The sequence below is a fragment of the Coloeus monedula genome, assembly GCF_965178545.1.
Source record: "Coloeus monedula genome assembly, chromosome: 15".
Taxonomy (NCBI): domain Eukaryota; kingdom Metazoa; phylum Chordata; class Aves; order Passeriformes; family Corvidae; genus Coloeus; species Coloeus monedula.
In genome coordinates this window covers 8,901,380-8,929,199 of record NC_138795.1, presented here as the reverse complement: position 1 = coordinate 8,929,199, position 27,820 = coordinate 8,901,380, and the positions used below count along the sequence as shown (strand labels likewise).

Sequence of the window (27,820 nt, the reverse complement as noted above, 5' to 3'; positions counted from 1 at the left end):
TGTTCGATTGAAGCCTTTTTGTATTAATTTCAAGGTTGGAAACTACTGGGCAATGTTCTTCATGATTGATCTCTCCTTATGGCTTGCAGTTTGACCTCTGGAATCTGAAAGCTGAGCTCAGTTGCATCGCTGTCTCTGGATTAATGCTGTTCTTTGAACTGAACACTTTAGCACAGGGTGTTTTACCTCTGGGTATTCCTGGGAAGTGAGCTTCACATCATTACGAATATTTCAGTACACTGTTGTCGGAGATGGGATTGACTAAGGATAAAAGAGAGGCTAAGTGCATATAAAGAGACCATATCCATCAGCAGACTAGCTAATACAGCTGGAAAAGGTGGAGAGGAGTGTTTGGCTGGAAATCCTTTCATCAGGTTAAAGGATAATTTACCCCACAAGCTTGATTACATTTTTCCAGTGCTGCCAGTGTCTACTTGTTATTCACTGCCTTGGTCACTTCAACAGATGATTTCTCATTAGTTTTTCACTAGCCACAGTGCTGTTCAAAGTCAGGGTTGCCAATGTAAACATAAAAGGAGCGTACACACCCAAGAATAGGAATTTAAAAAATTTTGCAGGGAATATGCTTGGCATATTATTTCTTCAGACTTCACCCAGTTCTGGTCAGTACAGACTCTGTTGGTATTAATGAGCACAGTTACATTGTCTTCTCTGGCATCAGATGAATGAAGATCTGGCTTTTTTTGCCTTTAATTGGAGGTGCCTTCTGTGTGGTGCATCTATTTCTGATGTCAAGGGGCATAGATTTTTACCATTAAGTCACTTTTGTATCAGAAAAGATTTAACTGGTCTCTCACCAAGTGCAGGAGTAACGCAAAGTGCTCCTACCAACATTTGCTTGTCAGCAAAAGCTGAGTGTGCAGTACCCATCTTTCCCATGGTTTTTGCCCTCCTAAGATGCTGGTTGAGAATGAGCAATGTCCTAAGAACAAGTTGTCTTTCTCTGTATTCACCATCAAATGTCCTTATTTAAGGTCTTCCCAAACTTGTCACTCAGCTGCTGTATTAGTTTTGCCAGCTCACCAGTAGCTTGGGACTTTTCCTCTAAGAGTTCATAGCGGAGACTGGAAATGTCTTGTTTGATTTCTTTAAGTTCTCCTGAAAGAGGAAAATGTTCTTATTAGCAGTACTGAACCAAGTCAGTAATCCCTATGATTTCAAGACCCGAGAGAGCAGTAATTCCAGTGTGTTTGGTCAGGAATGTGTGTGGAGCTGCATTTGATCTCCCTACACTATGCACTTGATACCTGTAGTTATAAAGAATAACCTGTACTCGCAGTAGTGGTACCAATAGCAACAGCAAATATGTGTGGAGAGTTCATGATTTTTCCTCAAGTTTGTTCTCTCTCCACATGTTGATCTCCACCTGCACAGGGTATTTGCAGGAGGGTAGCAGTTAAGAGGTGTTGGAGCCTCTTTTCCATCTGCACACAAATGCCATATGCCAGCATGGCAATATGGATCTGGATCCCGCTCAAAGCAGTGTCCTTGGGGCAGGCCTGGGCAGCACAGTCAGAAAATGCTTTACTTAGACACCAAGGTCAGGTTGGGTGTTGGCAATACCCTGGCTGTTGTAAGGGAAGGAGAGTTAGAGCTACAGGGGTTAGAAGGGCTGTGGAAGATCCTGTGACATGTGTGCTCCACTAAGGAAAAACAAGGACCTGGAGTTTCAAGGGTACAAGGGTGGCTCAGAGTCAGCACTGCTCACCTGAGTGTGAGCACGGGCAAGATCTCTCTACAGAGGATCTTAACTGAGATCAACCCTCGTACTGGCCAGGTCAGCAGCAATAACAGCACATGCTCGTTAGGTGTATCAATTATAAAATTCCACTTGCCTTCATTGACCTCATCATTTTCTCGGTCAACCTGAGCCTTCAGCACATAGCGCTTAATCAGACGCTTCATTATCTTCTGAAAGGAGAACAGAACCACTCCTTTAGTGGGAGACTCCACATTGCCTTCATTCCAGACTTACTATGAGCAATTCAAACATCTGGCTTCACTAGGGGTATTATTGTTATTACTATTATTATTATTATTATTTCTCCTTTATTTTATATTTATATTGTGGACATTGTACTACAGTAGTTGATTGACAGCCATTCGATCATGACCCCACATATGAAGCACTTTGGGGTATTTTGTGGGATGTGTGTGAATGTAGAGCATGTCACACAGACAGAACGAAAACACAGCTGATCCAATAGAAAGCTAAGGAATGGGTTCCAAAGACTTCTTTTGGCATGTCACTGTCTAATAGTAATTTACAGGAAAAAATAAGTGGTTAATTAATAATGTTAGCAAACTCACTCACGATGCAGCTGACCTGAGGTTCACAGAAAGACTGTCAGCCTTGTGACTGGGTTTTTAAGAGAAAATAATTTTAGATGAGGACAGAGAAAAGAGAGTTTGAACAGAGGTGGGAAACTTGGCTTAAGAGAGAAAAGTTCTTTAGGGAAATGGCAGATTTTAAGAGACATATACAGTGAAAAATACAGAGCCACGTAGACTTACAAAATGGAAGATGATTGTTAGTGAGGAAGGGTATGTATGGAAATAGATTATGGTTATGGATATGAGCTTGCAATGTGCTATTGTTCCAAAAATGTCTACGTTCTTTTTATCTAGAAGGAAAGTAACTTTGGCAGTCTTGGGCTGCACACTGGGGTACAGGTGATAGCCTCGTCTTCAATGCAGAAAAGATACTCAGTGGGGAAAAAAATCTCATAATAAAAAGCTATAAGGGGAAAAAAAGGAATAAAAACATCTAAACATAAAAAGAATTGCTCTCTAAGAGACAGAGATTTAGGTACATTCTCTGCAAACATAGGAGAGCTCAGTGCCTTTGATTGACCAGATGTCCAGTGTTAAGGGAGAAGCCTCTCCCAGCATGGACTCACTTCTTAACAGAGCAATCACATCTCTGCTTGGAACATCACTGAAAAATGCTGCAAAGGGTCTGAAATACAGATTAAGAAAACAGTACACCTGCTCTTTTTTTCTGAGCAGCCAAATAAGGCTTATAGCAGTGCAAAAGGCTTGTGAAGATCAAAGAAGGATCCAGTCATTTGTATATGCCATGCAGCCATGGAATATGGGATGTCTAAGACTGTCCTTGTATCTCAGAGGCATCTGGCTAAGCAGGGGAGTCAGTAAGGCAACAGAGATGAGGCACAGTGCACGTACGCTGTGTTGGAGATGGCCAAGGTAGAGGAATCCAGAGGGAGGTAGGGTTGTCACCTGAGAAAACATAAATGGAGTAATGTTTGGGGAAAGTAGGGAAAACCTGGATACAAAAATAATTTTTTTTTCCACAGCAGAAGTCAGAGGAAATTTAGACTAAAACAAGGAGTCAGAACACAGGCTCTTATTACGTGGAAAAAAAAAAAGATAACATACCCTCTCTCTACTCCAGTTCCCATATCCTCTTTAATAAAGGTATCGTTTTTCCTAGACTAGTTTATTCCCAGATCATGGCAGTTGGGTTGACTTGTTCCTCATGTTTTTCGAATTATTGCATGTTCAAATTCTGTATATTTTTGTTATCCCTCCAGAGTACTGTCCATATGTAGTCTTAAGTACACAGACTGCAGGGACTGCAGATGCATCACTCAATAAGCACTGCTAAAGAAAACAGTTCAGCAAAAAGCAACTGCTTCAAAGGTTTTCCCAGTTGTAGAAGAAAAGCTTGCCAGCCAGATTATCACACTGTTCCTTCTTCTTTATTTTTAGATAATGAAGACTATTACACTCTCCTTATATTATTTGGGCAATTTCTTCCTGCAGCAACTGAAATGTTCTAAGATAATTTGAAGACAAACCTAGAATTATTAAAACAAAATAACAGGTACTTATCCTTTTCTATCTATTTTTCACAGTCACCTCTGGCTTTTTCAATATTGGAAATAAGGGTCTAATTTACCATAACTGTTAGGTGGTCTCATGGAGAAATAATAGCTACAGGAAGAGAACCAGTCCAGCACAGGCTGACACATCACCTGTGGGTTTGGATGGGAGGGAAAGTGTCAAAAGTGTTGAAATGCCACTTTGAGCAGGACACAATCTCTCATCCCTTTACCTTTGATGGAATCAAGCCAACTAACTCCAGGTGCCCGAGTGAATGTATCCCATTTCTGACTTAATTTTTAGATACCCCTCCTATTGTGGCAGAAAAGCCTGACAAGTTTTTTAAACCAGTAGAAATTTCTTACTGGTCAGCTGAACAGCTTGGGAGCCATTGCGCTGGATGCTGTACCAACACAAGACAAATCACTTTTAGAGTGGGCATTGCACATTTTAGTCAATTTAACTATTATTTTCCTCATCTGTCTTCAATGTCAGTCCCTTCAGACATATCACTTGCCATCAGATTCCTTTTCACTATATGTTAAAGAAGAAGGCAAAAATCCTGTGGGACACATTCTGTTTATTGTATTGCCCTAGGGACACACTTGTACAAGAAATAACACTTCTGCTGGCACAACACTCTTGCTGGACAGACAGCTGTGGTACCCTGTGCCACCTCTGCAGCCACAAGGAGGTTTCTGAACCATAGCACATTGCAGGTTTAGCTTGCCAGGATGAGCCACTGCCAGAGGAAGCACATGCAAATGTTAATGCAGCAGCCGGAGAGATGACTCTGTGCCGTGGGAAATGAAATGCTGTCAATACAAGATGGGAGGAGCAAAGGTTGGATGACATCTCGTGTATTAAGTTAAACACCCTCGAGTGCAATTAATCAGCATGACAAATGCTAACACCATGCATATTTCCATGGGTGACAGGCAGCCTTTGTCTCCAAAACACCCCAGCCCAGCCCTGTGCCAGTGCCCCAGCCTGGCACATCCCAGGATGGCATCGACTGGGAGAATGCAAACATCACCCCTGCAGGTAAGAGCTGTCCATCGGCAGACCTCTGCCCTGGCTCTTGCTTTCATGCTGTGATTACCTGGTATCTTGTGGGCTTGTTATAAGCGTTCTTCCCAGAAAAACTCTCAGTGTTTTGAATGCTAGAGTGAAAACGAACTTTCTGAAATTATAAAACATCATGATATGATTAAATCAATGATAGCTTCTCATATCCAGACAGCCCCAAACTAAGCAGAGCTTTAGAAAAACAGTAGGAAACGCTTCTACGTACAGTAGAGCAAAAGCCAGAACATTCAGGGCAAACAAGTAAATTTTTGGAAGACAGAAAAGAGAAAAAAAAATATAAATTAATGGAAAAATCTGAATTCTAAATTATCTAGACAGAAATGGTATTCACACACAAGTTTCAGACAAGGTGTTAAGAGGCACAAAATACTTTTATCTTAATGAGGCTGATGCTTATCAATTTAGAACACAACTTGAGAAAGATAACTACTTATATCTGGAAAGAACAAGACTGTGCTATAAAACCTAATTCTGAAACACAATTGATTTTCACTGGTCCTTTTAAAACAGAAGCACATTTTGCTACTTCTTTTGGCTCAAGAAAAATATGTATTTTTTAAATAAACCATTTTATTTTTATCAGAGGCATCCCAACTCTAGAAGCTTCCAAGGAGAATTTTCTGGACTCCACACACAGTATTTGTTAGAGATTTCTCTGACTGTAATCCACCTCTGAGGTTTTTGGTCCAAGTACTAACAAAAAAAAAAAATCACTTATTCAGAGGAATAAATATCATAGACTTCTGCACCTATGTCCAATTGCATGTAGAGGGAAGGCCCTGGATAAAGGTTTTTCTTCCCTGGTTGAACCAGAGATCCTGATTTTTTTTTTTTTTTTTTTTTTTTTCAAATCAGGATGCTTATAATGATTAGATTAAAAATCTGAAGTAATAATGTAATTTTTAAAAAAATTCTTTCTTATTCATCAGGTGTGTCATGAGGTTAAAGAGACTCTTGAAGATGATATGTGAACAAAATCAATAGGCAAGCAAGAAATGACTGATACTCTTAATTGTTTATGCTAAAGCCATGGAAAATATGAATTTTGCATGAGTTCCATGAAAAAGGGCAAGCCAGACACTTTCACCCATGTGGCCTGGGGAAGAAGAGGCTTAGAGAAAATTGTATTACTTTGTTTTAGGCTTTGAAGCAGAAATTAAATTTCAAACAAAGTGAGCTTAATGGGGTTTGATTCAAATAACATTTTAAAAGCATATTTTTAAATCATTATTTGAGGTAGTTGAAGGAGAAACACTTCTTTCATTTTGATACTCCACTGTTCTAGTGGTTCTTTCAGTAACAAACAGCAGTGTTAAATGAATTTGTAGACATGCTTGTCTATCTTTGCAATGCTCACTATGTTGGTAGTTAAATTATTTGGTAATATGGACTAAACCCCATGGATAGACTTCCCCCTTTAATTTAGGGGCTGGCAGAGACTGGGTGAACACCAGACCCGAGCAGTTCTCTCAAACTCCGGAGAGAACCATCCTTTTTGGAGGCTGTGGGCTTTGCCTGGAGCTGGATGGCTCACCCTGGGCTGGATGGCTCACCCTGAGCTGGATGGCTCACCCCCTGAGCTGGATGGCTCACCATGGGCTGGATGGCTCACCCCCTGAGCTGGATGGCTCACCATGGGCTGGATGGCTCACCCCCTGAGCTGGATGGCTCACCATGGGCTGGATGGCTCACCCTGGGCTGGATGGCTCACCCCCTGAGCTGGATGGCTCATCCTGAGCTGGATGGCTTGGCTGTTTGCTCCTCCAAGGAGAGCCAAGAGATCCAGGTAGACCTAAAGCAGTCTACATGTCCCAAAGGCAAATTTTGCAAAGCCTCCTCCAACTTCCCTTTCCTTCTCCTCAGTCTCTCTTTCAAGGTTACAGCTGAGGGCAGGCTGCACACGTCTCAGCTGGAGAGTCCCAGTGTCACTCTGTTCTCCCCTCCCTGGGCAGAGTCACAGAGCTCAGCTGGGAGAGCCTGGACCAATGGGCCTGAGCCAGACAAGCTGTGAGCCTGTCTGTGCCTCTGCTTCTGCCCCTCTCTTTGACCTTGTTTATTTGGCCTTGGAGTGCCTGCTTTTCCAAAAGTTATAAAAGTGCCTGTTCTTATAAAGGTTGCCCTTTCCCTGGTGTGAGGATGGTGCCCAGGACAGTGAGGCCACACCTCTGGGAGGACCCTCTGCTTGCAATGTGATACAAACAACATGCAGTGATGAGGTCCTGTGAGAGGCTGTGCTGTCCCTGATGTCCCTGTGTACCATGCAAGCCCCTCCAGAAGGTCCCTGGCAGGAATCCTTTCCACAAAGAAGCTGAAAAGGGAAGAAAAAACATACCCGTTTTTTGGAATTCAGCATCCCCATCTCAAGGTCATTTTCACAGTTTTTGGCCTTAGATTTGCAGAGTTTTATGAGGCACATTTTTATTCTCAGTATGAGATAATAAAATGATTTAGGGCTTGGCACTAGATTAAAAGGAGCAGGTAAAGTCCTTCCTTCATCAAAGTAGGATAGCCAGAGCTTGGCACGCGCAAACTTCCACTCCACATCCGCATCCTCCTTGGGAAGGGAAGAAGGAAAAACAAATAAACACCCAAATTAATAAATAGGAAGGAGTTTAGCTATGACTAGGACAAACATACAGGTAGGAGTTAACTAGAACCAGATTCTGCCTGCCAGAACAAGGCCCCTGCACAAAATGTGTATTTGTAGGCTTCTCTGTGGTAATCTCAAAACAAGGAAAATTTAAACAAAGTGGTGCATAAACAGAACATATGTGTCTTCCAAATATTAGACTATTTCCCTGTATATCAAAGGGGTTGTCTCAGTAACAATCTGGTGGTTTTGCTATGATGATGAATGAATGTGTCAGAATATAGAGACATGGAAAGCAGGAGAAACTTTTATGAGCACAACAGCAGCAAAGACTGTTGCGATGAACTGCAGTGCTCTGTGTCATCTGTTACCACTGCACTGGCCAGGAATCCCCCATCGGGAGGCTCAGACACTGCATTCTTCTGTCATCCGCTGATTTCCTCATGGATCCTGCCTGCATTCACCACCATGTATCCCTATACACCTTAATCCTCCTACTATTCACCTCCTGCCACTGATGAAGGTGGAGAAAAACTCCATCCTTCAGTGTCTGTGGATCTCCTTTATAAATTGCCAAGGTGGGCCATGATCACTTCCAAGTAATAAGGGCATGGTTAGCAAATATTTTATGGAGGAAACCGTTCACTTGGCATTGATACACGAGGATGGTCAGGGCCATGTACCAGAACCATTTATCAGGCAGAAGAAAGGATGAGATACAGCTGCTGTACAGCTGTGTTCATTGTGGTGTACATGGAGGGCAGAAGCAGCAGTAGAGGTGTGGATCTGCCAGCTCCCCGTACTCGTGTACATCTGTGTTCTGCTGGAATTCATAACCTCTGATTACCCTGTACCTCTGAAACCCGGTCAGGAACTGGGCATGACACAATGGAGATTAATTCTGCCACAGTTACAGCAATGTGTCTTCACCAGAGCAGCAGCATTCACTTTTGCCATTTGCTCTTCTCATGGTTTGGGGTTGCACCTCACAGAATCCTTAAGGTGAATTACAGAATAAACCACTAGTAAGCAGTTCTAATGCCTTTCTGTTAAAGCAGTTAAAAGTACTACTGATGGGAGTAGTTCTGTTTTATGGCTGGCAAAAGGATTTCTTTCCATAAATGCAAATTTGTCAGGAAGCACCAATACTTGAGGCATAAACAGAAGAAAACCTGAAGTAGATGAAGAGGGATATTAAATGGAAGGCTGGAGAACATGGTCTTGTCACTCCAGCTAATGGTAAACCACCTGCCCACTGACCAGAATGGAATTTAATTCCTCAGTAATGTCCATCCTAGGACACTACTGACGTTGCTCTCATCAGACAAACACTTTGGCAGTAGGGACTTTTGCTGCAGTCAGTCACCAACCCTGGGGATATTGAAAGATGTGCAGATGTGGCACTTGGGGACATGGTTTGGCACAGCCTTGGCAAAGCTGAATGAATGGTTGGAGTCCATGATCTCACAGGTTTTTTCCAACCTACGTGACTCTGATTTTACAACTATCTTTAATCTCACTGCTAGTGAGGACTGCAATTAATTAGTATGAGAAGAACTAGTTTTTCCTCAATTAGGAGGATCTGGGCCAAACAGTTCACACTTGTTTTGCTTGCTGATACTTAAAAGTAATCTTTAACAAAATTTTGAAAATTTCCATACAATCAAGAAGAATGACAAAGCATTTTGCCAAGAAAATGGCCATCAGAAAGTTCAGACTGCAAAGTTAATATAGGGCACCTCTTCAGATAGTTTCAGAGATCTTTTTTCTCTCAAAAACTTTCAAGAGCATCTCTGTCTACTACAATAAACTAGAAAATGCAGTAAGAGGCTGAGACCCCTTCTGAAGCAGAGTTTGTTTCAGGTGAATAGAATTCAGGAAATTGCTTGATCTTAAGTGATTACAAACATTTGGAGAAATGACTCTGCTTTCTGCAAGCCTGGAAGATTCTGGGACAGAGAGCATATGTAAGGTCTCTCTGACATTTAGACTCTGTTACAGCATGCACAGGATAGAGTTATACTTGTACTACAGCACATGGATGAATCAGACATTACAGTGAGAAAATATTTTCAGCCCTGGCCATTTTCAATGTCAGGTTCTGAGGGGAGATTAGGACAAGTAATTAATACAAACTGCAGAAGTTTGACATTTAACAAATCAGAAGTAAGAGGTGACTCAACATTAACATTATCCAAATAATGGGGGTTTTTTTTCTGCCTTTATTTAGATTAGCAGGGAGTTGTTTATGTCCAAAGCATTTAGCAAATACACTCTGTAACAGCCATACTACTGAGCAGGGCTGGGTAAACCCTGCAAATTCCTTTCTGCAGAAACCTATTCATATTCCTTGAGGGCTCTGTTTATATGCTTTAAAAGATGGTTTTTGTAAATGTCCACGAAGTCATGTTTTGCACATGCTAGAGACTCCTCAAAAAAAAAAAAAAGTATCAAATTTTATGCCTGGTGATTGGAAAATACAGTATTTCTGAATATTTTCATGGATGCACATGAGCTTCAGATCTACATGGGCTGGAATGTTTAAGCAGTAGAGAACAGGGCAAAAAGTCAGAAGAAATATTACTCTGTCATAAGCAAACAATGCAGCTAAGGCAACACACATTGATAAATTATCATAACCAACACAGGGAATAAAAAATATCACAAGCCACTTTCATTAAATATATGTAAAGGAAATTGGGTTTACTCACAGAGGGTCATTAAAGACAAGGAATCCAAAATTGTTCTAGAAATGATTCACTGTTGATTATTAATTCAGTCATAATCTGGGAACAGACTCAGCCTTAACTCATAATGTGTAAGATCTGTTTTCAGCATTCTAACCTTGGATGTGGAATAAGCTACACTCTCTTTGGGTTTTTACCATTTGCATTATCAGTTACAATTAAGTGCATTGAGTTTATAATCTGATTTCTTATCTTACCTCAATTTCCTGATAGGAGTTGTTGATCATGGCTATTAGCATATTAAGCAGCACAACCACCATAGTCACGTTATATACTCCATAGAGTACATATCCAATATTCTCAATGAATTTATGGTCGTACTTCAGCACCACAGATATCACTTCAGATAAGCCAAATATTGACCAGAATAAGGTTTTAAAACTTTCTTCTACCCTAAAAATAAAACAAACAATCACTTTATAGAGTTGACACCAGGTTAGCCAGGCCACATCCTACTAATAAAAGCAGCAACACACAAATATAAATATGTCTTGGCACAGTTGTTGTAAACCATTATCCATGACCCAGGGAGGTGCCAAATCATATTTCCTAATTTGATAAAGAAATATGATTTCTGGTTAATAGTACAAAGTTCCAGTGTGCCCTGATTTGCTCCATCTGTTATCAGGTGCATTACTTGTCACTTGGATTTTGTGTCCCTAATAGGGATGACAAATCCATGGGCAACTTGCAGTTTGAAACTTTTTATGTAGCGCTTTTCGCTTCTACTCACTCACTCTTTTTTCATCCTGTGAAGATAGAACCAGGTCTGACCTCATTCTATGCAGTTTCCAGGGCAGAAGAGAAGCCTTTTACCCAGGAGAAGGGATTGAAAAGTTCTGCCTTGTGGCATTAATATAAAGAACACAGAGTGCAAATATAGTCACACCATAGTCTGATTCTCTTCCCATACTGCTTTGGGACTGCAAACATGTCAGACACCCAAGCATTTGCAGGAAAAAACTGGGCTTAAGGAGTGGTAGAAGATGTTGCAGAGAGGCATTTTGATTTGTTTATTATCCTTGCTTAAAAGTAGAAAGTAGAAAGGAACAAGTGGAAAATTAAAAGGTTAAAAGATGGGAAAAAGGGGAATAAGCCAATGACAAAGAGAAGTGGGGCTGGAAAGAATGTGGCTGGACTAACATGTCAAAAGGAGAGACTGATCCAAGGAGTCGGGGCTGTAATAGGCGGAAGGGGAGCAGCCACAAGCCACAGCTGAAAAGGATGGAAGGAGGAGGAGGAGGGATGCTGGCACATTTTTAAAGCATTTTGCCTAATAAGTAATTTAGAAGGCATTTTGCCTTTGCCGAGCAATCCTTAGCCATTAGCAGTAAATTTCCTCCTTTCTCCTCTAGTTTTAATTCCCATCATAATTTGTGTTACACCATGTTTCATTTACAAGTAAAACTGCAGTAAATAGAATAGTTACAACGTACTCTTGTGGGGAGTAACCTGGAGCGATGTTTCAAATAAATGTTGCACAGCTTTATTGATCTAGAGCCCCTGACACCACAATCACTGACCCCTGATGCTCTGCGCAACTGCAAAGATACCCTTGTGGGATGATCTCTGCCTGTGCTACACTCAGGTACCAGCACTTTTCCACTTGCTCCACATTTCATGTCCTGTAACACTCTGCTCTTTTCTCCTGCCCTCGTCTGCAGCTGAGCTGACCTAGCATTAATGTGTCAGATTCCCTCCACTGTACAGCAGCAATCTGGCCAGTGCTTCTTCAATAAATGTTGTACTTTCCAGTTAAGGAACACATATTACACCAACGATCTCTGGCATTGAAACCCACCACCTAAGTGATTTCACAAACTAATAAAATCCATAACCCCCAGCCTTGAGCCCAGCTGCGCCCGGCTATTAACTTCCCTTTTAATTTGGAAAGGTTCCCTAAGTTTTCCACCCTGCTGGCAGATTTTAATACAATGTGTCAGCTCTGCTCCTTTTCTGCAGCTTAAACATTAACCTCTACACTTGAGCAGTGCCGAATTCTCCTTGAAAAGTTAAATGAGATCTGCAAGCAGCCTTGACCACCCTGAGCCCCAGAGGTAAGGGCGGGGGTGCTGGGCTCCTCTGTACTGTCCATAAACCTTATTTCCAGTGTTAGGTAAGGGACCAATGCCCGTGGTGGTGGGACTGGGAGGGTGGTGGAGATGTTGACCTAACCTGTAGCGCCAAAGTGATGCTTAGCAGTGTCCCCAGGCAGATACAGTTCTCCCTCTGTCAGAGGAAATGGTTTAAGGAGACCTTGTACTAGTCCATCCCTACCCTTCAAAAAGGCTGGATGACCCCTTCCTTCTCCATTTTAGATTACTGCCAAACTGCACGAGATCTGGCACAGGTTGCAGGGAACATCACTTGGGCTTTTTTTTTAAGAACATGTCACTAAAATGTGAGAGGAGGACCTCAGGAGCCAAGTTCTAAAATACTCCAAGATGCCAATGTGTCTCCTTGTTGCCAGCTAAGCAATTTACCCCCTTCCTGCAAGGTCAGCAGGTGTTTTATCCTTCTCAAAGGCAAACAAATGAAGTCATGGAGGAAGTCAGGAGCCCTGCACAGACTGATAGCTCCTGGCAGCAGGAGGGTCTGGCAGTGACAGATTGGCTGATGCTCCTTGCGGAGGTGGGTACACAGCAATCACCTTCTTTACTGAGTGTTGCAGTGGGGAGACCACAGAGATTTTTTTTTGTTTTTGTTTCATTACACATATTACAGATTATTATTATATTATAATCTGTATATTATGTTAAAGATTTTGCATCGAGGAAGATGATGCTTCCAAACAGACCACAGCCAATCATCTAGTTGCAGATTTTTCTCGCTTTTATAAAGAGCAGTGTGCTGTTCATCAAAAAGGATCATGGCAAGTGTTAAAATTGAACTGATTTAAGTTGGTTTTCATAGCTGAGAGAATAGTTAAGGGTTCTCTGTTAATTGTTAATGAGTTAACCACTTAGTATTGGCTTTGCCAGTTGATTGTTAATTGTTAGGAAATTTGCTGATTAACAATTGTTACAGGGAAGTAGTGTTAGGAGCATTTTCTGTATTAGTGCTAGGATGGTGAGGAGTGTTGCAAGTTGGTAAAGAGGGAAAGTTCTAGAAGCTGTGAGGGTCTGTGCCAGTCATGTCTCCTTAGCATAAGGGGATCAATACCACCTGCTGATAGGACCGAGACCAGCAAATCGCTCGATGCCCAAGAATCACCCCACAGATGAGAACCTATGTCCTAGAGGTGACATCTAAACGAGCCAATTGGACTATGGAAGGTGCAGGGGCCTGGGGTGTAAGAGGGTGGTGCCTCCCTGGGGAATAAAAGGCAGCGTCCCTCAGGGGATGGGGATTTCTCTGCCCGCACACGGCCATGAGTGGGGCTTCCAGTGCGCATCCTTTCCCTCTGACTGTTGGGCTGATTTGCCAAAGAGATTCTTAATCGTCTCAGCTTAAACAGTGAACTCTAAAAAAGGACAACTGGCTGCTGTGGTCACTTCTCTCAGCAAGGCTATGATTTCATATCAGTCTTGTGCCCTCTTCAAGAAAGCTTAAGGCATCTGTTCAGATTTCTTTAAATGAGTTTGAGAACTAACTCTGCCAAAAAAGTAATGCAGTCAATATAATTACAAAATGATCACATTTTGACAAAACAAGTAGAAAAAAGCCTTCAAGCCTCAAAGTAGCTGTGGCACTGAAGAGTGAGTCACATTTCCCTTTGGGAGAGTGAGACAGAAAAGCTTCCCTTGTAGCCTTCAGCCTGATTTCTGATGCAGAAAGCAAGATGAACACAATCAGCCTTGCCTCCATTTCGATTTTGTTTGCATAGCATGTTCTTAATTACAGGCTGTTTCAAGAGCTGTGTGCTGTACACAGCATATGATAAACAGATAAACATAGCTGGCGTAGTGGCAACTGCTGAGGAAATGATCTGCTCTTCAGCATTGAAGAACTTCCAAAAAATTTTGAAAGTATCCCATGGTTAGTTAAATAATCTCAATATTTAACTGTGTGGAGTAAAGACAACTGCATCTTTATTTCCTTTGCTTCCAGAACATCAAAATGAAAGAAATGTCACAAACTTCGTATACTAACTCAAATCAGAGGCCACTGGGGTGCTATGTGCTTGCTTTGTAGATGACAACAGAGGAGAAATTGAGCACACACTTTCAAAAGTACAGTAGCAAGGGAGGGTGAAAGTTAAACTAAACATTCACTAACCATTATCATTAGAACGAAGCAAGCAATTCCATCAGCATACACTCTTTTTTTCTGATTACATGCTGCCCTGGAAAGGTGTGCTTTTCTTAAATGTGTAATTTGGAGTTGTTTTAGTGAGCAGCTGTTTGTCTAAGGGCTCCCACTGAGGTATCCAGGGAGCTGTCAATGCTTTTTGGAACTGGCCACAGTCAATTAAGTACAAATCCAATGGGTCTTTTTCTGTCACAACTGTCCAAGTGACCTCTGAGAATCAGGCCCCACAGTTAAATAGTCATATTTTGGACTACAAAACAGTGTAAAATTTCACCCATTCTCATTAGAATTCACAAACATGCCCCCCAGGAAATGCCTTCTGTGATGTTGCTGAAGTCACAGAAGGGTTAGGAGGACACCAAAGTAAGTATTACCCCTTTTTGGCCCAATGGTTTTTCAGTGAAGGAACAGCTGAGTTCCTTATTCACCTCTAATACTGAAATCTTCCTCCTTTCCATGAGTAAGTTAATGGCAGCAGGAGACCACCACCTACAGCAAGGCCAACAAGCAGCCACAAAAAATAGAGCAGGAAGCATTGCTAGAACTGGTGACTGCCCATCTGCCAAAATAACCTTGTCATTAGCTTATTAAAATTGTTTGAGACTGTCTACCTCAGGGCTTCTAGTTTGCTGAAAGGAATGTCTAAGAAGGATTTTTTGGAATGAATGTAAATCTATTCTCTTTGTTTCACATGATGAAAGCGCTTTTTTTTACTGATCATCATTTGCCACTCTTGTGTGTTTAAATAATCAGAAGAAAGTAAGTATTTTTGAAGTCTTTTCTGAATTCTTAAAAGGAAAATTTATGCTCTTGGAAAATTTGCTTTATAACAACATGAAGTCCCTCCAGGATAAGTAATCAGCAGTCTGAAGTTAAGGAGGATCTCTCCCCAGTCCAAATATACCTGGGGCATTTAAACAATCTTTACTCCAGTGAGCAGTCATCATTTTAGTGAATGTTTGATCATTATTTCAATCAAAGGACAGTAACTGCTGGAAGATCCACTTAGATAATGAGTGCTAATAAGAGAGTTACTGCGCTGAATTGCACCAGCAACTGGAATTTGTCAATGACATTCTCCAGGGATGTGCCTGGGGGATGCTGTAAGTGAGGGCTGCTGTGCCACCAGGCAGTCAGGGATGGTACTGACTTGATTCTCATTACGTCTTGTGCTTCAAGGGCATCTTCTTCTTTTCAAATATGAAGCAAGTCACATCCCACTTACTCAGCTCTCTTCTCCCTGACTACTGAGCACAGATAGATGTAAATGCATCTGGTCTCACAAATCCTTCCATTAAAATGCACCCTGAGGCTACAGGAGAGGTTTAGAAGGCACATTTGGCTCAACAAGGGAAAGTAAACATTATGTTACAGGTTACATGTTGCACAAGAGGGTGTGTGGTAAAACTGGAAGGCAACAGCCCCTTGCAGGACAGAAATGATGCTGAAAAGGTCATTTCTCCAAGAAGAGTGATGAGCTAAGCCCCAGGCTCGCTGTGTAACATGTTCCAGAATTGACACATCAAATGCAGCATCAAGTGTCTGCTGTGCACACTGTAACCACTGTGAGCTCAGGCACTGTGGTTGTGGAGTGGTTTTCTGGAAGTCAGCTCACAGCAAGGGGAAAACACCATGCCAAGCTTCCCACACACACAGGTGTGTGGGAAGGAAAGCCCCCCCTGTGTCCCTAAGGCAGTCAAGGTGGATTTGTGAGACTCAAAACTGACTGTCCCAGTGGTGTGCTGGTGCCACATCGCAGTGCAAGGGAGGAGGCTTTCTCCTGGATGCATGGGACGCATCCCTCATAGTCAGCAGGACTGTCCCCTGCTCTGAAAACTCCTTTAGGACCTCAGCTGTCCCTCACAGGATTGGGACTTGTGCTCCTGGAGTCCTGCAGAATTGAGACTGCATTTTGTCCTGCCACCAAAGGGCTGTAAGTTCAAAAGCAGCCTCACTCTGAACTTCATTCCATTGGTGTTTTTCAACCTCTTTCTCTTCCCAACATCCCTGACAAGGAGGGGGGGGGGACACCTAGCACAGACAGCTGTGCAGGGCTGTGGGTGCTGGCAGGTGAGCATGGCCCAGGCAGACCCACTGTGGAGAAGAGCCTGGTGTGATGCTCTGTGCAGCTTTCAGATGGCTTCTACTGGAAAGTTCCCAGTCAGGACTTAAACCCCACATCCCAGGCACCTTGGTTGGTCTTGCTCTGTTTTGAGCACTATGACCAGCAGCTGGCTCTGCAGAAGGGCACCCAGTAATTACACCTGCACTCAGATGATGTCCTAAAACAGATCACACAATCAGAATATTCTGAGTTGGAAGGAACCCACAAGGATCATCAAAATGAATTATGGCCTCTAATTTTAAATGAATGGCCCCTATTTGTTGGGTTCAGTTCCCCCAACGTTGGCTCTCAGAGAAGCAGAATCCTTTCTTATTTTACATACATTTCATCCTACAGGTTTAGGAACAATAATCTTAGGTTTAACTTATTCTCCACTGCTTCTCTTCACACACTGAACTGAACATCTCACAAAACATGTCCCTGATCTGCTGTTTTGATTTCCAGAGATAACCATTTCTGAACTGTTCCTCTCCCTACCCTCAGGCCTAGAGCTGGCTGCCAGGGCTGCAGGCTGTGGTACAGGTTTCCCTGTCAAAACCTGGGTGTGATTTGCCCACACAGCTGCAGCAGAAGGTACCTGAGCAGACCTTGCATCGGCAGCAGGCTGGAAGGGGCTGAGCCCTGCGAGAGCAGCCTCTTTCCCCCAGGTACTCACGTTGTAAATGCGGGGTTGTACTTTGCACCAAGGTAGTAGGAGTAAAGGTTGAACATCCCAATCATGAAGGCTAGGAACACCATGATGAAGATGACCATGAACTTGAAGATATCCTTCACAGTCCTCCCCAGAGAGATCTGCAGGGGGCCGAAGCTTTCGTTGGCTGGAAGAATGTAAGCAATGCGGGAGAAGCTGAGTACCACAGCTATGGCATACAGGCCTTCTGAAATGATCTGAGGATCCGAGGGGAGCCACTTGTTCCTGGCTAAAACAATACATGTACACTAGGTGTTAGTAACAGAAAGGGTTAGATGGAAGCTACTATGATAAATGACCCTTTTCCAGACTCAGCCTTGCATTTGGCTAGGAGTTGAGAAAAAACAGCTTTGGGGCAATTGTTCACTGGACCTCAGCATGCTGTACAAATAGGGGTGAATTAGTTGTATTTTTCACATGGTAAAGATGGGAAATGACCAAGTCACTGGGATTTACTGAAGCCAGACAGTGAAAACAACCAGCATGGGTTTAAACAAACTCAGTATTTTCTGTTTCCTAGTTGAATATCAACTGGGTTATGCCTTTTCCATTTGAAGCTCTTAAGATGGAGAACCACAACCACAACACAGTGGAGTGTAGCTGTAGATTTGCATACAGGGCACTGTGTCAGTATTTGGAACGGAAGCATTATGGAGACCAAGATCTCTCTCCTCACCATTAGATAAGAAAGTTAGGATTTGTTCGAATAAAGCAAGTATAAACATTAAGTATACCATTTTCATGTTAACTCTAAATTAAAACCAGTTTCTGAAGTCTAGTAACTGTAATATTTTTATTTTAGAAAACTCCAGATATGCATCATTTACCTAATATTCTGAAAATTTAAACATTTATATTAATATGGCTTATAAGTGTCCTTGCATCAACTGAGGTTCTTGGTGGAAAGATTGTGATTCACAGCTAAAACATGCGACATCTTCAGGGCCACAGCAGTAAACTTAGGCATTATTTGCAGTAATGTGAACCAAAGGAAAAGCAGCAGATGGAGGGATTCACAGGATCTCATTGGGATATTCTGTTCTGGACCCTTTGCACCTTTGTATCATGAACTCACTTTAAATGGGTGAGCAGCAAGCCAGAGAGGGAAAAGCCACATTTTCTGTGGCCTCTTGCTTGCGTGGGCAGAGAGGGATGCAAGAGACTGAGCTGGTGGGGCCACGCAGATCCTGTGGCTCTGTGCCCTGCTGTGGGTCAGGCCCGTGGCTCTGGGGCTGTGTGGAGTATGTCTACAAGGGAGGAGGTGCTGCCTCAGCTCTCCGCTGCAGCCCAGCACTACAACAACCACCTCACAGCTCTAGGGAGCAAGTGATGTTCTTGGTGCCCAGCTCTGGAGCTCCTGCAGCCCCTCTGTGAGCAGAAATCCCCATGGATTTTGCCCAGGGTGACATCTAGAGTTTGCAGAGGTGTGCAGTGGATCCAGTCCCCACATGGGTGTGAAGCTCTATTCATTTCCGTAAGCAAAGGAAAACCATTTCAGCCATCCAAAATAACATTTTCAAGGCACTGCTGCTCCTTGCATTTCCAAGTATCAGCACTTATAGGCGATACAGGCTTTACAAAAATGCAGGTTTTGAGGAGCAGCAGCTATTTTTATTTATTTTTATAGAGGTGTTGGATGTAGCAGAAGTACAAACTTACTGCAGCCTCAGTTTACACATCTCCCTCCTCTCACATCTGGAAAATGAAGCAGATTAATTCATCTGTAATTTAAATTATATTCTGCTCACTCCCAGTTCCTGATTATCTGTTGCTCAAGCTACTTTTCCAGGATGTGATTGATCTGAATGGCACAAGAGCAGAGGCTGCATGAGGCTTGGATCCTTTCTTACTGGCTGGGAAGATGGCTGGAATGGGTAGATCTAGGGAAAATAATTCGGTTTAATTAGGAAAAAAACCTATATAAATTCACAAGAAAAAAGCTGCTTTCAGTACTGCCACACATTAACCTAAAAGAACAGGAAGTATTAGATAACAAAAAGCATCTTACCGTAGGTAAAGTAAGCAACTTCAGGGGGAAGGGTGACATTATTGAGGTCATCATCTTGAACGTACTGGTCTACGTACTGTTGTGCCTCAGAGGCTTTGAGAAAAGCCATGAACCTGGCAGTGAATGATGCCACGAAGATGGACAGCATCCCGAAGTCCAGCAGGTTCCAGAGATGCACCACGTATTCACGTGGACCCTCTTCCCAGATCTCCTTGCACTCTGACCATATCATACCTGTGGAGGGATCAGAGCATCTTTAACTGGCAAACACAGAAGGTGTTTTTGTATCCAGACAGATCTGTTTCCTGTTTTCAGTGGCTTCTAAGACCAAAGCAAAAGACTCTTTAATTAAACGACTTTATGGGGAATGGGTCATGTAATCTTTTCTTAAGAATTAATTCAACCTTTTAGTTTGTATGTCCTTTTGTGCTTACAAAGTAGAAATCTCAAAATGTCACTGTTTAAGTCAATGGTAAAGCTGATTTCTGATGATGACAGAAAAAGCACAGTTCAGAAATTCTGATGACATGACAAAATCCTACTGCTGATGTGTTTGGAAAAAATGTAGATTTCCTTTCTTGTCCCCAAAATGACCTTCCTACACTGTGCCACTGAAAATGGCACTGCTTGCTCTGCTGCTCTTTTCCTCCTTCCCTAAGATAGTGGGTGTGTCCATTTTGAGAATGCAAACAGAGCTGTTCAAGAGTAAGTTTAGTATGATTAAAAAAGGGTAGGATAGAAGTTCTGTCCTTCCAATTTCATAAAGCTTTCTGTATTAAATAATGAATTTCCATATATCAAAGGCTGATCTATCACTTTGAAAACACTGAGTTTAGCCCAAATTTAGGATTTCTGAAAACAGGCTTAAAAATAAACCTTAATGCCAAACCCAGTGAATTCAAATATTTAACATCCGTGTCCTACTGGGAAGGACTGGGGTAGACAAGTGAATTCAGTGGGCAAAGAGCTCAGGTCAGATTCACTAATTTGCCCAACTTTCAATCCCAGCAGGGCTCCAGGGCCGAAATCTTGGTCCTGAATAGCTAAAGTGTTGGAATATTTAACCCACTGATAAATATTTCCTGCACTCTATCCAGTCCTGTTTCCATAGCAGCAGCAAAATTCACATTTAATCAAGAAGGAGAGGTGCCTGACAATTTCCATGTGACCTCCTGCAATCTTCTCCTTTCTGTGAACTCCTTTCATTCTCTCTGCTGGAAGCTCTCGTCGTGTGGCATGTAAATGCATTTGCTTGGCTACTTCTGAGACTCCTGGAAGCACAGGGTGTCCCCAGAGCTGCACTCAGAAGCTGGGTTACAGGGAGGGAAACAGGTCAGTGGGAATGTAGCCTGGGGGTAGAGGAGTGGAGAACTGCTGCTGTCAGTCCATGTGCATGGAGAAGGATTTAAAGAGAAAAAGGAAAGCTGAGCTATCCATAGCACCATCAGTCAAGGTCACAGCGAGCCCATGAGCTCCACATCCCTTGAATCTCCCTGGAGATGTACCCTGATATAGGTTATGCCCTGTGTAGATCTGTCTTGGGAGAGAGCCTGAGATCTGCAGAGCACTGAGCAGAGGCAGAGGGAGGGCAGGGGAGGAGCCTCCCAGCTCTCCTCCTCCAGTCTGCAGGTGCTTGGCTGGGTTAAAAGCAGGAGCTTCATCCTGCACTGGCACTCACCGTGAGTGAGATTTAATAATAAATAGCCTAAGGGAGAAGGTGGAAGAATTGGTTTCTCAGGACTTTTCCTGGAGTGAGGATGAAATATTAAAGAAACATTTCTACCTTGAAAAAAAAGCATCCCAGAAGTGATGGATAGGAGCCATTAGCCCTGTGCATTACACACGTGTGCTGTATAAACGTGCTAAAGCACTCAAGGAAATACCACATGCGTGGTAGCATTGCCCAACAAAGCACTTGTTCATTGATCACCAGAAATGACTCCCATCCAAATTTATTTCTAATCTTGCTCACTTAATATACCTAAGTCACAGATTAATGAACAAAGAAGTGTCTAAAACTGAGGAGTCTGACCAAAATTAGAATCGCTATGTGAAAGTAATGTGCCTATAATTTGCACTGGTTTTTTCCCCAACTTTGTGGCAATCATTTTTAAAAAATGTCTATTCAGGACAAGTAGAAAAGTTCCAGTAATTACTTGGTCAGCACTGCTGGGTAATTGTAGATACATTGTGAGATAGTAATTCAAAGCTTCTCCTTAGTAAAAGTATTGAGAAGAGAAAAATCAGCTAAAATTCAGGGGATGGGACATAAGAGGAGGTGTAAGAAATAAGGAAAAAGCAAATAGGCAAAGCAGCTCTGCCAGGATGTAATCACATTTCCGTGTGGTGTTTCTGAGACCCCCAATGGCTCTGACAGGGGGTATTTCCCTGAGTTTGATGTTCAGAGATGTGGGATATGAGCAGCTCCTATGCTCCAGCTTCTGCATGTCTCTTGTTCCCACAGCAGGGATGATCAGAAATGTCACCTTGATGGGCAATTCTGGTTTCAGCAGGGGAAGGAGAGTCAAGATATAGGCAGAGCCCATCTGGAAGAAAAATGGGAGTGTGAAAGAAGTGCTGTTCACCACCTGTGCACACAAAGGAACAGTTTGTCAGATTTTTATATCCTCTGGCCTGGTACATTAATCAAGAGCATCAGCAGATGTTGCAGAGCTGCCTTTGAGCCTTTCTGGGTCCACCAAAGGCTGTTGGACTAAGAGATTAAGACTGCTCAGATTGCATCCACCCAGAGTTTAACTGCTACCCTGGTTGCTCTTGCAGTGGGGATTTTGAAATAAACCCCCCCTGCTTTCAGTGCATGCTTCTGTCCATACTGATCACAAGGAAAATCCCAGCCTTCCTCATTTGAAGGCGAGAGATAGGAAGACCTGGCCACAGGGAAGAGGCATGCAATGAGCCCTGGATGCATGAGCCAAAATTGCTGTGCCCAATGTACAAGGGGATGTTGGTCTTGTTTAACCTCATGGGATCCCCATGGTTCCATTTCTTAAACTTGTCTGGATGATGCATGCCATCCTTCAGGTGTGTCAGCCTCAGGACTCACCATCTGCTGGCTTGCTGAGGGTGCTCTCGAGCCTCCGTCTATGTCATTAATGGTGGTATTAAATAACACTGGTATTAAAAAAAAAATATGCCCTAGGGTATATTATCATGTCCTGCAGCCGTAGGGAGGAGGAGAGAAGATCCAGCAGGCAGGAATTGTGCAGCAAGATTGATTTATTTAATTATTTTACAAACTCTTTTATAGACTTTTTTCTTCATAGTTTAATTGGACAAGGATCAGCCACCCCTTGGGGGTGATTGGCTAAAATCCTAAAACATCCATTGTCAAAATATTTGTCTACTATACTATAAACAAGACTTCTCCAGGTTGCAGGTATTTCATTGTTTACATAACTCTGCTACCTCTTCTGTGAGAGAGAAAAGTCTCTCACGGGCTTAGAAAATAGCAAGAAAATCCTTGCTAGCAGCATTTTTGTATCCACACACTGGTCCCAGTACAGACCCCTGGGGGACACCACTTGTCACTGATGTCCATCACTGGACTCTGAGCCTCTGACCAAGCAACCCTCCAACAGCTTTCTTATCCATCTATCAGTCCACCCATCAAATCTGTCTGTGCTTTAGAGAGAAGGATGTTGTGGGGGTCCATGTCAAAGGCTTTACAGAAGTCTGGTTAAGTGGCATCTGCAGCCCGTCCCTTGTGCACTTACACAGTCACTCCATCAGAGAAGGCCACTAGGTAGGTCTATGTTAGCCACTTTAACTATATTTGTACTTAAAGATATATATTTATAATACCTATAAATTTTAGCACCAAAAGTTGCCACCCTTGGTGCTTTCAGAGTCCTTAAAGTTCAGGGTCACACATGGGGCTCAAGAAGTGCAGGTGTCTGCAGGCCATGTGCACCAAACTTTCACCTCAGTATTGCTGAAACATTATTTGAAGCTTTATGGAGGCAGGCAGGTAAAATGGCCAGAGAAGATTGTCAGTGCAGATGTAGGCAATCATTAGAAAATCTCATTATATTCAGGAGTCTGTACAATGAATCACCTTTCTTATCCCAGAAAAGTGAAAACCTTCAGTTTAAATGAAATGTTTTCTTCTTCATCTCTCAGGAACTCAACAAGCAGACCGATACCTACTGCCTACAAGAAAAGAATGCCTAGTTTAAAATCTAATCATCTTGTCCAACTGCTTTAATATAATTTTAAAAATATATCTTACAGTCTTATTCTATCCAGTCTGGCATCTATTCAGTATTTTCTAGCTTAATATCCTGTATGGGATTCTGATTATCATGGGAACAGGGAACAAAGAAACACTGGACAGGAAGTCATCAGATAGAGCAGCCATATCCTATTTTTTAGGGGAATTTAATGCCATCAGTACTTCTGGAGTAGTAGGAATTATTTGCTGCAAGAAAAGAATCAAAATCATGGTGGTGAGCAAAAATAGATACAGAAGAAGTAGACAAAGATTCTGCAGAGTTGATAAGCTCAATTTCCCAATAAATCTTCCCAAGCTTGTTTAGATTAGTGGTTCAAGCTAAGTGACCTGCCAGGAGTAAATGATGCCTGTAGGAAAAGTGAGACATCTGATTTTGTCTAAAACTCCTTAGAAATTTAACTTGTGCATGTGGCACACTTCTGCACTCAAAGGGTTCACCCACATGAATCTTTACTTTGTAATTGTTGAATAACTTAAATTCCTTTAAAAGATTTGAGCACTGCACTGTCCTCTCACCAGTAAAAATTTCATACTACGAATTTCATAAAATCCAGTGCTTACTTGCCTAGCAGGTTTCATCACTAGATCTTGGAGTGCATTACAAAAAAAGCACATGACATTATACTCATTTTGCAGACTAAGAAACTGAGGTTCAGTGAATTATAGTAGGATCCCATGGCAGGGTAATAAATCAGGCAGACTCACCACATTTCTTTCTGCTCACTTTGTCCTAGAGTGAAGCCACAAGACCTTCTTTAAGATGCAGTGATCAAACCAAGAGAAGTAAATAGGCAACATCTATAGCATTTACCATGGAAAGTGGAAAATCAGGTAAGCGAGAATTTGCTAAGCATCATTCAATGTTTTCAAAAGTGGTGACCATGATCAAAGTCTTCTTTGCTCGTCTTTTAATTAAAACTCTTGACATCAACCTCTAGACTCATAGTGAGTTGTTTAAGTTTCGGGAAGTTGTCTTGGTTTGCGTTTTTTGTTTGTTTAGCTTGGTTTTGGGGTTTTTTTGTTAGTTGGTTGGGTTTTGGGTTTTTTTAAATTTTTCCTTTGTCTTGTCACTGGGTATGATGCTATTCCTAATGAGGTTGAGTTCCCACGGAGAAGTTGTAGACATTTTGGTTTTACTTACCCAATACCCACTTCATGATCAGCAATTCTGTCCATGAGAACTGAGTTGTTTTGACTCTGAATATTTGTTTTGGATGATCCGTGATGGTCTCGTTGGGGAGATTTTTGACTCCTTCAAAGCGGTCTGAAGCGTTCACTACTAACAGTCCAAGGAAGATTGTGAAAGAAACTGCATGAGCCACAAACTTCATGAAAGGACTTCGAAGGGTACGTCCCAGCTGCAATGGAACATACACAATCATAAAGTTTTTATTTACCCACCTCCTAGAAGTTTTTTCACTATAAAAAACCTTTTGAAAGCTTTTGCCCATGGTAAAAAGGATTCAATAATTGATTCTGGATCATTAGCTAAATAGGGTTTAGATTTGTTCAAGTTGTTATTTGCTATTACGAGACATTTTGCATCGGGTAATTTTTATGCGTGCCAATGTCTTACAATGCCCCTTTAAACCCACATGTAATATCTAATTGTCCTGGCCATATGGTGAGTGGAAAATGAAGAGACAGGACATTTAGATGAAAGACATGTTTGTTTGTGTATGTGTTATATGAGTGCACTCTTGTGTCAATATAAATCCTAGTGATGGACACAATTGTCATCCTTAAATCATTGTTATATGTCAGAATCTTTTACTAATGGTGAATTCTTGGTTTGTTATCAATGTGTAAGAAAGAGCCTTCTGTTTAAATATTCTGTGACAATGCTTTTCATATGCTTTGCTATGATAGTCTTCTCTCATAATTAGTACAAAAGCTGGAGAATCACTCCCTGAACACAAGGATTTATTTGAAGACATTAAGCCAAGAACCAGAGCAGCAGGTCTCTTCACTACAGATAATATTTGTTCTGCTCTTCTTGAAAAGCTTTCTTTGTTAATGAATTTAAATATCACTCTTTTAATTTTACATTTTCTGTGAACAAAGAGAACATTACTCCAGAAAGATAGAAAGAGTAGAAGCATTTTCAGGAGCACTAGGGCTGAAGCCTGTAGTGTTGGACACAACAGGGAGCAATGGAAGAGCTGGCCTGGATGGGGCCTTTCCAAACCCCCCACAAAGCAACTTACATATATTTGTTTTTTGGTATATTACTCATTGATTCATTCCCCTTGATGCCAAGGTATCATCCATTTTTTTTTAATATCTATTGATTTGATCATAAAACTTCATAGGAAAAAGGACATTAAAAGGAAAATCCTTGTTTCTTATTTATCTCCAATAGCAGATTAATTCCAAGGAGCCTTGGTCTCTGCTCATGGCAGAACAGGAAATATTTCAAAAGTGGAGGTCTCTAGGTCTAGCAGAAATTCAAAGGAAGTCCTAGGATTCTGGGTTTTATTTCTTTTTCTTAACAGAGTTTTTTAAATGTCAATTAAATCTTTTATAAAGTTGACAGAATAGGAAATCCTACTGGAAAATTTGCATGTTTTTAAATATGGAGAGACTTTCCATTAAAGAAAATGAAAATGTCTGCTCTTTCCCCAGGTCCTGGCTAACATTCCCTGAGGTCAATAAGGACATGTTTAATCGGGTAGATATTGCACTGACTTGAAAGCCAAGTTTCTTTAATCTTGTCTAGGAATAATATGGCAGATGTAGGAGTGGATGAAGTGTGTTAAAAATAGTCTCAACACTTGCAGTTCTGATTCACCCTCAGTGCTGTCACCCTTGGTGTAGTGCTAGTTCTCAACAGTTTTTTATGGTTGGTGTTGTGTAGATTTATGCTTTGTAGTAGAAGTTACAATTCCAGTACTGATGGGATGATGGGATAGGCCTGAAAAATGTCCCACACAGTAATAATCTCAGATGTTTTCCTCCTGTGACCTGAGAGAGTTCAGATTGCAAGAGTAAAGTGGAAAAACAGCCATGGATCCTTAGCAAGAAGTTTTTAAGAAAGTGGATTTGCAATCTGTATGAGATTCATTTCTACCCTGAATTCACTGAAAGAGAAAAATTCAATCTACCTATTGAATCACGAGTCCTCTCCAGATAATGAGAATTTTTCTGCTGTCTATAGAAATGTAAAAAAAGAAAGACCTTAGATTAAAGCAGCATAGTCTCAGTTATGAGAGAAATAATCCCGTGTATTACAGAACGAAATGAATTCTATGGGTAATTTCACTTACTTCTCTCATGATTAAACAGAAATTTGTATTTAGTTAGTGTTACATCAGCCTTTTGTCCCATTTATTACTGCAGAAAGTTTACAATTATTTTCTTGAGCTGAAGCTTTTTCATCTCTTCTCAGAAATCTGATTTTAAGTAAGAGCTACAGAAGATGTTGACTAAAATATCCTGTAAAAAATTAATGAAGTGTCAATTCCTCCAGCCAGTCTAACACTTTATGACTAAAAGATTTTTCAAGCAACATGATACCATTAAACTCAAGGTGTGTAACTGCATGAGGGTATCAATTTCTTGATTTTCTAGAAAATAAAAATACCACTTTCATCAAGCCAGGATTGCAGGGTAGTGTCTGGCTGTACTGCTAAGATAGAAACACTAACAGTGGATGAATACAAAGGTTCATTCTGAAGAGAATAGATCAGTGCATGACTTTAGTATCCTGTCTCTATGATAGGAAAATAATGAAGCATACAGACATGTCAGAACAAAAATATATAGTGTGATATCATTACAAAATTTTGTGAATGCTCAGGCAGGAACAAAAAAGGATAGAAACATCATAAAGAAAAAATCCATTACTGTGCTCTGTGCTATGCTCACAGCAGAAGCATGAAGGATACTGTTGTAGTGATTTCATGTATTTCAGGGTAAAAAGGTACAGATACAGCTTAGGCAGAGTGAGCCATTAAAGTTCCAGTGCTTAAACAATGCAGAGTCCATTGCAGTGGGAGCTGCAGTCCACAATCCCCAGCATGGTTACAGGAAAATGAGACAACAGCCATTGAGGGCTGTGTATGAATGATCTCTCAGTGTTGCAAAGTTTGGCCGTGCACATCAACCAACCCGAGGAGAAAGAGAACACTTCTTGAAGCTCTACAGACAATCCAAACAGTCCCTCTTGCTCTTGTCATTACATTTTTGGGCAACAGACTG

At 41.6% G+C, this 27,820-nt stretch overlaps 1 protein-coding gene across 2 annotated transcripts in view; it reads right to left on the bottom strand.

The window, feature by feature from the left end:
* Positions 1-976: 976 nt before the first annotated feature.
* Positions 977-27,820, bottom strand: part of TRPC7 (transient receptor potential cation channel subfamily C member 7) — a gene marked incomplete at both ends in the record, with an annotated part of 64,958 nt that continues 38,114 nt past the window's right edge. Inside the window, 9 exons of one of the 2 annotated variants that reach the window (XM_082291529.1) lie at positions 977-1,119; positions 1,857-1,932; positions 3,208-3,261; positions 4,970-5,050; positions 7,289-7,510; positions 10,491-10,686; positions 17,325-17,589; positions 19,369-19,602; positions 24,762-24,978. In XM_082291529.1, the coding sequence (XP_082147655.1) occupies positions 977-1,119; positions 1,857-1,932; positions 3,208-3,261; positions 4,970-5,050; positions 7,289-7,510; positions 10,491-10,686; positions 17,325-17,589; positions 19,369-19,602; positions 24,762-24,978 (1,488 nt within the window). The remainder of the gene's footprint in view (positions 1,120-1,856; positions 1,933-3,207; positions 3,262-4,969; positions 5,051-7,288; positions 7,511-10,490; positions 10,687-17,324; positions 17,590-19,368; positions 19,603-24,761; positions 24,979-27,820) is intronic. The other variant, XM_082291530.1, reaches the window with a different exon arrangement.